The 11,240-nt window shown below is 42.4% G+C and overlaps 1 protein-coding gene across 1 annotated transcript in view; it reads left to right on the top strand.

Moving 5' to 3' along the window:
* Positions 1 to 2,238: 2,238 nt before the first annotated feature.
* The window catches only part of EFEMP1 (EGF containing fibulin extracellular matrix protein 1), a 572,290-nt gene continuing 563,288 nt past the window's right edge, over positions 2,239 to 11,240 (top strand). Inside the window, exons 1-2 of the mRNA XM_069234365.1 lie at positions 2,239 to 2,375; positions 2,999 to 3,083. Of these exons, the coding sequence (XP_069090466.1) occupies positions 3,006 to 3,083 (78 nt within the window). The 5' untranslated portion in view covers positions 2,239 to 2,375; positions 2,999 to 3,005. The remainder of the gene's footprint in view (positions 2,376 to 2,998; positions 3,084 to 11,240) is intronic.

Genomic DNA, 11,240 nt, shown 5'->3' with positions numbered 1-11,240 from the left:
AAATATCTGTGAGGACACCATTAAAAAGAAGTAGGGCTCATATATTGGTGGCACAGCCTGCAGAGTTTCTTCGGAAGATTAATTTTGGAGTGAATGGAGGGTAGCTGTAATTCTAGTGCCTCACTGGCCCTCTGAACCTTTACTGCAAATGAGTCTCTCTCTTCAGTTGGTGGCCCAAGTGAAGAGTCAAATTCTATTTAAGAAGAGGTAACAAGGCCACTTGTGTTCTATAAATCAATGTAGAAGGCATCATTTGCATAATGAGGGAGGAGCAAGCCACTCCCATCATAATCATCGTCAACATTGTGAGACACCCTCTGCAGTGGCATAGAATTTGTGCAAGAACCAAAAAGATTATGTTGCCTCTGCTGGTAGTTGCGATGTGGCCGAGGAAAGGGATGAGAGTCAGGCTGCATGACGCCTGATTGCATTTTGTAATTTCGTATTGTGGCATCATTCGTGTGCTGGCCAGTGTCAGTTCAGGGTTCAACATCAGCTTCTGCATCACTGCACCTTCGGTGTCTGTGGTGTCGGCATTGAGAGCAGGGTGGCATGAACTGGCGTGAATCTCAGGGCCAGAGTAGATATCCGTATAGACGTCAGTATTGGCACAGTAACAGGTTACAGTTTGACAAGTTACACTGGGGCGAGACCTGCTAGTGAAACTCGACTTGGGGCCCTGCAGTTCTGTGGGGTGTAAAGTCGCAATGGATGGAACTGGAAGCCCACTGAAAATGTGCAGCATGGACTCTTTAAAAGTCTCAATTTTTTACGGGGTTGACTGGAAATTCAGGCTACATCAGGACCTACTAAGGGAACGGTTCCATGGCCAGAGATCTCGAAGGAATGCAACTCACATTGTAACTCCCTTACGCCTTCTCTTTGGAGTCAGAGTGGGGGCATGGGTTTCAGTAGTGCTTCGCTTTCTCATGTTTGCATTTGGACTTTGACTTTAGCATCCATGGACTTTGAGCCTGAAGTTCAACACTCACTGGAGCAGCCTTGGGCCGGGGACTTAGCCTAGGCCTTGTACTTGGAGCAGGAGCTGGAACTATGCAAAGACTGCAACTTATTGTGTTCTGTGACATACAACTTTGCCTTCCAGTTTCATATTGCCTTTAGTTGCATGAGTACACACTTGTCACACGAATTAGTACCATTTCCCGAGCCCAGACTCCAAAGACACAATGCATATGGGAGCAAGGCTGACCTCTCCTTCCTTTAGTTTTGGTATGGCTAGAAACATGTAATTTTCAGTGGGGATATCATTCCCTAGCACACAGTGAAATCAATTAAAAGTCACTGGAAAACAGGGGCAGATCTCTGGATTCCAAAATGAACTGAGTTCAGCCTGTGCGTGTGGTGCTTAAATGTAGCTGTGCTCCATCACTTTGAAGAAGTATGGACCCAGCGCAGACTCACAGATTGCCATCTAGCGGCACCTGAGAGCACTGCAATACTTTCCAGTTCCAGTCTGGTGACTGGGAAGTATTCTAAAATGAGGAATCTGGGGTTCGAAATATCCATCAGAAGTATAATTTACCATAGGGAGACACTGGCTTAGAAACATAAATCGCATGTAGAAATGACAGTATCATCTGTTTTACTTAGTTGGGTGTTCTGAATCATTTGCGAGGCATTCCGCCGCTTACACCCCTTCCCTCGATGCGCTATCCACAGAGCAAACGAAAGGAAGCAGCGTTATGTTCACAAGGAAGAACTGGAGGAAGAATAGCATAATAGCAAGATGGTGTACGGAGTGACAAAGGAGTAAATGCGCAATAAAACACTGTAAAGAAATATGGAGCACAGAAAATCAACACATACATTTCCAGAATCGGGCCAGAAAAGTACAAATCAAAAGTGCATATCTATCAAGTAACCCTCACTTGGCCCCATAACGTGTTAGACTCATGAGGATCGCTTTTTAAGGTCTGGCACCTTTCTAGCGCTTAGCACGTTAGAGAACCTGCGGTATTTTAAGGAGAAGCTCCTACCATCACTCCTATGCAGTGAACCACAATCATTTCCCTTTCTCCATCCCCTACGAGCTCTGCGGGTGCCTGGGTTTGTCAGAATGTCACCATATAGGATCGGACACATGGGCCGCGTTTCCCTCCTCTACACCGACGCCTTGGAGCAAAGGGAGAGAGGCGGGTTCGCAGGGAATGCGGTCCCTGTCAAGCACGCACCTTCCCTCCCTCCGCCCGCCTCCCTCCGCCTCCACCCCCGCTCCATGCGCCTGCCTGCACGAAAACTCCTCTCTGGGCAGAGCTTTCCTGGCGGTCTCTGCGAAGTGGGATCCCCTGACTCGCTTCACCCAGAGTTGGTGCGCAGCTCCTGTCAGAGCCGGGTACAGACAGGTACAGAGCTAGGTAAGAGGTCTTTGCCAGAAGCTGCCTTAGAATGTGTCTGACAATTGTTTAGAGTTTGTATCCTGGGGGGATTTTTTCTCAGCCCATGAAAACTCTGCTGGTTGTGGGAGTAGAGAGAAAGGGCGCGTGTTTTTCCGTAGTGAGCAAAGCAGTTTAACTCCCCGGTAAGGTGTACCGACACCGCTACAAATATTCATATTTCGATGTACTGTTTCACTATAACTGTCCCGTGTTTAACCCCCTGTTTGAGTCAAGGTATATGCGCCTTTCTAAGTAGCTGTCCAATAGGGGTAAGTAACTGAGGCACCAGAAACTAGAGTGCAGGTGCACATGGACACACAATCTGTTCAAGAGGCAATTCGTGGTACGTCACTTCTGTGAAGTGTATTTTCTCAATTAACGGGAAGATACACTGACCTCAGGGGTTTATCCTATGAGAAAATATGTTACCACGTACCTGACCGAAACTCAAGTTAGTAGATGCATTTACCTGATAGCTTACACAGCATAATAGTACCAACTCCACACATATAATGGAGTGTTCATTTCATGCACTCTTTCCTTTAAAGTGTTCAATCTGATAAAAAATCATTAAAAGGCACATCTGTGTATCTGTCTTCCAGATTCGCGATGCTGAGGGTTTTGTCTCTGACAGCGTTGCTTCTTGCTGTGACTTCACAGGAAGCCGAGGAAACCATAACGTACACGGTGAGAATTAAGATGATGTTTACAATAATTATCACCTGCAGGGAGTCTTTATGTCTGACTTCCTTAAAATTATAGGTTTTGCCCACACGAGGTACCTCGGTGCACGCGGAGGGTTGGCTCAGTCACTGGCTCGAGAGAAAACAGTCTCAGATTAAAAGCGCTTTACCAGTTGCATGACTGCATCCTTTGTTTCTCAGGAAGTCAGGTAGAGCCACACGGCTCAGGCTTATCATTATTATCATCAGGATTGTTTTCCCCTGGAATCCTCCTTTTGGAACACTGGAGTAGATGCAGAGCTTCTTACAATTATTCAAACTAAACAGAAACACCCCGCCGCATGTCCCCCAACTAAAGAAAATGAATTTAATGAAAATATATGCATTCTGATGTTTTATTATCGATATAGGATAGGGATGGATGTCATTTTTCCACTAGTAATAATCGTAAAAACTTTACGAAAATTATGCATATTACGAAAAATACACCTGGCCTGTCATCTACGTGATAATTGTACAACTGATAATCCCTCAATAATCGGTCAGTATATTTTCCACACATTTTCTAAACTTGGTGAATTTGGTCGCGAAACACATACATTTCTTACTGCTCCTGCAAGACATTTTGTGCTCCAACCAATCTTCCACAAATTAAAATCATGTGAAATACGTGAAACCTAATAATCTCAAAATTGCACTTGCATACAAAATATGCATTGGCGCTTGAAATGGAAATAAATAATCCAGACATCAATAAACTAGGGGCAAGATGTGGCTTCAGAAAGAGGGTGGAGTCATGAGGGTCTAGCTCATGAGAAGTGAACTCTGACAGTTTAACGTATACACTTTTTAAAACTGCTGCAAGGAAATGAGCAACAAGTACAAAAGTGACAGTACATCTTTTTTTATTTAAATTGTCCCAAATAGGCTGCATTCTAGAGGTTCTTACAGATTAAGGCACTTCCTGAAGAGATCTTTGTGTGCACAACAACTTTCGGGAGCTAAAATAAAGGAATGATAACTCTGGTGGTCAATACACTTACTGTAGAAACCTGTGTTTCGTCTATTCACATTTTTTTTCTCATAAAGTAGTACAGAGGGTTAACGTGCCTGCTGCAAAGCACCTCATGTGACAAGCAGATAAAATAAATTGATTTTATGTAGCTAGGTTAGTGAGTTTCTGATTTTGTCACAAAGCTCCTTGTGTTACCTGCAGTTCATAAATTGGAATCCTTCTACTATAGCACAGTGAGCTATGCATCGCCATCAAGGAGTTGCACGAAAGCAGCAAGGCGTGGGTTTAGCATCTTATTGTATTTTTCCTAATTGGTTGTTAGTTTAAGGTTGAACAAAGGGGTTCCTTTGGAAAGTTTGACTAATATAGACAATTTCAACCACTGCATTACGTTTTAAATCCTCACTGTATTCCTCCAGACTATGCTCTGTTAACATATGATGCCTACCAGTATGTACAATATATGGCTCATACACTTTATAAACCTCTTTGCCTTCTGTAAACTTTCCTGTGATTTATTGTTTCTATATAATCTATGCGATGCAAAGTGCTCTGACACCTGAGTTGGTATTAGTAGCTCTATGAGAGAAATTAAATTTAAAAAAATAGTAAATCATTAGTATTTTAAATCATTATTAGTGTAATTACCCATAGTTATTAGTGTAATTACTCATACATTCTTACAGTGTATAAAGATAATATGTATAAGGGGTTGAACAAAGTCAAAAAAACTGCTGACAAAATTATAGTTTTTCTTGAGTACTTAAAAAGTGATAACAACCTGTGCGCCTTTGCTTCTCTCCTTAGCATTGGTATCTTGTTGTGAAGCTCCAGATAAGTCCCAGTCACAATGACAATCAAACAAAAGGAGGGATGATGACTCTTGAATGAGGCCTTTGTTTTGAGCCCAGCTGGAAGTGAAAGCCCCTCACTGCCTGCATGTTGCTGTTCCGAGTGGAAAGCAGCCAATGTAAGGGTGCTGTTGAATGTGTCATGTGTTGGCAAATTCTACCAGTACACACTGAACGTATTTCATTTGCCAGCCCTGCTTCGACTCAATAATAGCTGCTGGATCTAGGGTCCTGTTGGTTCTCCTCATTTCCTGCAGTTATTATCACTGACAATTGGTCGCTCATTTCCAATGCTTTGCTGTTTAATATTTTGGCCTTTTAAATTCTCAAGTTTTTCAGAAAATGCACTGGTATTGGCAAATCTAATGGCGGTGACGAGTCATGTCAAAAGTATAGACAACATTGTTTCAGTACTTTCTGGATGGCCACCGCGATGTGTAATGCAAGGTGAAGGTGCACTGTGGTGGCCTCCTTGGAAATAAACAGTGTTTTCTATGCTTTCAAAATGGCCGCTGGGTTGCTTTATCACGATGCATCACAAAATGTGGCAGCCATCATGAAAGTATAGAGGGCTTTAGGGGAGAGAATGTGGCATTACGGACAGAACTGCCCACTTTGGAACTGGTAAACACGTTTTAAACCTAGTCCTCAGCTCAACATCCTGTGTTTCCGAGCAAATCAGTTAATCTCCCTGTGATAAAAAAAAAATAGTGTGAGCTTGTCTAATTGGTGCTCATGCAAAGCACCCCAATATCTTCGGGTCGAGTTTGCGCTATATAAAACTGCAAACAAAATCTATAAGAAAACAATATTTTCAGTACTCTTAAGTGTATAAAACAATGTTTTCTGTACATTTAACATGAACTATCGCCTCTATGACATTGTCAGCACATTTTGATAGCATCTAACATTGCCAATAACAGCAAAGCCAAAAGTAGCGACCAGGTAGGGTGAGACAAGGGTGACGGGGTGGAGATAGACGCAAGTGAAAGCATGCATCAAGAGGTACAAGAAAGGACTTCAGGATCTCATTGAGGGCATTGCCTGGTGCATATATGGGAGGGGAGGGAAGGTTTGACAGCAACTTTCGCGTTGGGCAGAGTAGTAGTTGGAGGGGGCAGGTGAGATGGAAGAGGTGCAAGTGCAGCAGGAAAGAGCACAAACCTGTTCTGAACTAGAGGAAGGAGTTGATTTCGTGCTCCCATGGAGGACTAAATAAGAATAAATATGGAAAAATAGTTCCAAAATGTAACTATTGGAAGCATAAACCCTAGCCAATCAAAAGCAAGGGTAAAAGGAGAAATGCTTCAGAGGTGGGACATGCAGAAGAATGGGAAGGAAAGACGCCCAGTGACTAGCAGGTGAGTGAAATAGACAATAAATCCATTCAATTATGAGAAAGGGGCTGATACAAACCCCACTCTATGTAGTAACGCATGCAATGCTGTCTGTGATTGACAGCTCAAGCTGTCTGTAGTGAGACTAAAAACACACCTGGGCCTGCTATTGTACCTCAAAAGTTTTTTTTTTGTTTAAATTAAGTTTGAAAATAAAACTAAGTCTAGCTAGCTTAACACATCCAAGAAGGAAATAGACAGGTCTATGTGCTGAAATTTTGTGTTTGGTTCATCTGGAAAAGATGAATAACCTGATGTGAACAATTTGGAAAAAAACAAATATTTCACCTTTATTTTATATTAAGTGTTTGAAATGACCATTTTTACCTTAACTGTTTTTTGCTGGCTGTAGAGTTCTGTGAACTATATAGCACTTACCTGTGGTAAGTGCTGTTGCTCCCCTTTCCAACATGATGAATTTGACATACTCCTGAATGGCATTTTTAACTTACCTGTAAGTCCCTAGTATTTTCTGAAAAACGTATTTGCTAGGACCTATAAGTTTAACTGCAGAATTAATTGTGCCTTCTACTACAGTGAACGTGTAAACATCATTGGAGGCCACCCATATGTAGCCTGGCTGTGTAGTTTAAACTGCAAATCCAGCTGCCACAATAACCCCTTTTAACAGGCCTACAACGTCCTTTTAAATAATAATGTCCACCCTAAGTAAATCTTAGTGCAAATATGGCAGGGTGCGCAAAACACGGCCCTAAATGCTATTTTCACAGTAGGAGGGTTAGTTGCTCCCAAGGAAAGTATTGGGAACAATATTAAATTCAATAATGCAATCTCCTGCTGGCAAGTTGCTACATATTTCATTTTTGGTCTTTGCAAACATTTATACAAGTCCAATTTACTGGGGATGTCAGATTTGTAATAAATATTCTGGAATAGGAATTTATAGAAATATATATTTTTCCTGCCTAAAGCCTCTAGGTGCCCAATTGCATGAATCAAACTGTCACCTGGCAGCTGAATAGCCCTCTTGATAAGGTGGGAACTTGTTCCTAGAGCTGGCAGGGTGACCATCTGGACTGTGCCCAAAACTGGGTTAACTTCAAACAAGCCTACTCTGTCACAGGCAAATGATAACTGACACCTGGGTAGGTCCAATCTTCTGTTCTTCCAGTAAGGCAGGCACTAATCCCAGTAGGAGAGAAGCTGTCCCAGAACTATATTAGAGTGACCACAGAGGAGGGGTTGCTCATTTCCTTGGCCACACTTCTGCGGGGGGCACATAGGCTCTGCTTAAGGGAAGAAGGGTTTCACCGTGTTGGATTCTACCAGAGAGGGACACTGGAATTGTTTGCACTAGGGCACACATGAATGGATACAAAGTGGGTAGGGTTGCCCCTAAGAACTTTTAACCAATTGATTATGGCAAGCCAGGAGTGCTCTCCCTCCTGTACCCAGGACAAGGAAGTGGATTATAAGGATTATAAGGCAGATCTCCCGTTCAAGCTACAGGGACACAACAAGCTACAAGAGGCCTTTACTGCAACCTACAAACTGACAAGTTCCACATGGACCTGTCCTGGACCCTGTTGCTGGCCTCTCCTGGAGTGAGCGTTGATCCACTTTTGGCTGGTGTGAAATTGTAGCCCACCTATCATTTTCTGAGATATTGGACTTAGAAATCTTTATTGGCTCCAACGACCTTTGGAGGAACAAGACTGCCAAGCCAGTCTGAAAAAGGTGTATGGCCGCAGGGTCAAATATTAAGGCTGCTCCAACTTTGTGCTTTTTAGCAGGAGCAAATTTGATTTAGGGCAAAATTGTGGAGAAGTCATCCATCCACCTGCAGCCCTCCTTGGCTACTGTCTGACAACCTTGCCTTGCTGGAAGAATCTGAGCTCCAAATAAATAACTAAGTTCAAATGTGGAAATCTTCTCTGGGGAAAGGCGCCATAAATATCCAGCTGACAAAGGGCCTTCATTGGGCACAAAATTCAAATTTCTCCAGCTCAGAGCTTTCCCACGATAAATCAGCACTGCACAGAGACCTCATCCAGAGAGTATCGAATGACATGGTGCCCTCTTTGGCCACAACCTACTGACTTGCCTCGCTGAGGATATCTGACTTCCATTTCCGAGAATAAAGGCCTGATTTAGAATTTGGCGGATGTGTCACTCTGTCACGAACGTGGCGCATATCCCGTCAACTGTATTATGATCTCTAAAAGCTATTATGGGATTGTAATACAGCGGACAGGGTATCTGTCATGTTTCAGGCCAAACTCTAAATCAGGCCCTAAGTCTGAAGGTTAAACTTCTGACACAGCTGAACTTGGTTTCTGTTTCCGATGCTCACTCCATCGTGATAAGCCTTAACTTGCACCCAGATACCCGACAAGCACAACCAGGTCACCACAGTTGGCACTTAACATTTTTTGCCGCTATTTTGAACCTTAAACTTAAAAAAATCGTAACTCTGGTTACCTTAATCAAATTTTGGCACATAATTTTATTCATTACAATTTACTTTGTTTTCTAAACTGGTTTGAAAATTTTGTTGTGTTGGGCTTAGAAATTATTACTGTTTTGATACAGCAGAAATAAGTTTCACGCCGCCTCTAAGTTAAGCCTGTGTGCTTTGTGCCAAAACTACCAGGGGTTTAAGCTCAGATTAATTTAATTATTTTAAGGGTTTACACTGCCAAAGGTTGTGGTTAATATTTGGTGTGAGTATTCACCCCCACCCCAACTAATACCCTAATTTCCTATTGTATATATAATTTCTTATTTACATGAATAATTAACATTACTAGAATAATAAGGTGAAATTAAAATAAATGTAAGTCCTTCACAGAATGTCAGACTATAAAAAATTTACCACAATATACCTGTACATTCTTAAATGACAAATTTTATAAATACTAAGTGCCATTGTAATTTATTTAAAATCAGGTCCATAAAATGTATAAAGCTCCCTAGCAGCTGCAAGCCTGCACTGTTCAAGCACGATTTAATTGCTTCAACTCATGCCCTAGTGCCCAAACGGTTAAATAATAGTATCAGAACCCTCCTTCTAATAGTGTCTAGGTCATGACATGTGCAAAAGATAGGATTCAATGTTACCATCTGAGCAAAGACTTAATTTTTTTCTTGTGCCAGCTAGACATAGGATTAACGTGTGTGGTTGATTGTGCACTGAAAGAAATATTTTCCACAAATGATTCAGCTATTCAAATAATCCAAGTGTCATGGTGGAGGAAATTCCTCTCATACTGTTGAACCCACATATTGCTTTCCTTTTCTGATCCTCAGTTTTGAACCTAGCAAGCATTCTAGCATTGTGACAGAATCCATTCTATTGTTAAAGCAAATTACACTCTGATATACCTGTGCCCTGCACTTCTAAGGAGAGTGAAGGAACTTTAAAGGCTGTCCAGGTAGGATTAAGATGCAAATATATGTCTGGTGGCGTGTGAAACGGGCACTTACAATAATATAAAATGACAGCAGCGTTCAAGAAGTCTGAAAAAGGATGCACAGTTATACAGAACTGAAAATTGATGCTCGCCTGCAACGCGACCCGAAGATCGATGCCCGGTCTGGAGAAATGATGCACAGCATCGCTGACGGAGGCTGGTGAGATCGCAACCTGTACTGCGTGGTTTTCGGATCATCGTGCGGTTGGATTTCTGATGCAAGCGTGTAAAAAGAATGCAAGGCCTGCCCGGACCCGAGCGTGCTGACCGGATTGACGCATCGCTGTCCTGCAGGGAGAAGAAACGACATGCCCGATCCGACAAAAGGAGAAACGACGCAAGGTCTCACTCATGAGTGAAATCGATCCATCGCAAGCCCTTTTTGACACACATTCGCCTGTGCGGGGTTATTTTGGACGCACCCAAGGTACATTTTCACGCTAACAGTGTTAGTGTGTGTTTAAAACTACGTGAAGACTCTTTTTGCTTTTTAATTGATAACTTGACTTTTTTAATGTGGATTTTTGTCATTTGGGTCTTGTTTTGTTTAGATAAATAATCTCTATTTTTCTAAACCTGTGTTGTGTCATTTTGTAGTGTTTTCATTAAGTTACTGTGTGTGTTGGTACAAATACTTTACACCTAGCACTCTGAAGGTAAGCCTACTGCTCGTGCCAAACTACCAAGGGGGTAAGGAGGGGTTAGATGAGGGTGATTCTCTTTTACCCTGACTAGAGTGAGGGTCCTTGCTTGGACAGGGGGTAACCTGACTGCCAACCAAAGACCCCATTTCTAACAGTGCCTAATAAATGAGTGGCTCTGCCCAAGCCCACTCCCCTAACAGAATGTACTGATAGGGTTTGCAGAGCAGAGGTCAAAACTATTTCCAAGTGGGTGCCACCTTTAGCAGTTGTCCTGCATGGGACACCTATCTAAAAATTGTAAAATCATTCCCAATTCAGACCATTCCAGAATGAAGACAAAGGCCTCCTTCACTGGTGCCACCAGTTGGAGCCCACTATCCTGCAGTAGTTAACTAAAAAGGTGGTGGGATATCTCTAATGCATTGTTTGTAGAGTACCCCACTCTCATTAGTTGCACAAAAGACATAAGCCCTGATTTAGAGTTCTGACGGAAGGGATTCTCTGTCACAAATGTGACGGATATCCCATCTGCTGTAGTACAAGTGCATTATATCCAATGACACTTGTGATATGGCAGACAGGAAATACATCACATTTGTGATGGAGTAACTCCTCCACCAAACTCTAAATCAGGCCTATAGACTCCTTTGTCAATCACTACAGCAAAGTAATACTATGCAAAGTTCCATACTCAAGACGGATGGTCTCTACTCCCAAGAGCTAAAGGGTGATGATCAAATGGAAACAATGGCTGAAGAGAACTGACCCAGACCTAATTTCTATGCATTTATTTATTATATGAGAGGAGCTGTGGACGGAC

The sequence above is a fragment of the Pleurodeles waltl genome, chromosome 5 (assembly GCF_031143425.1).
Source record: "Pleurodeles waltl isolate 20211129_DDA chromosome 5, aPleWal1.hap1.20221129, whole genome shotgun sequence".
NCBI lineage: Eukaryota > Metazoa > Chordata > Amphibia > Caudata > Salamandridae > Pleurodeles > Pleurodeles waltl.
The sequence above is the reverse complement of the archived record's forward strand: the minus strand, read 5'-3'. Positions and strand labels throughout refer to the sequence as shown.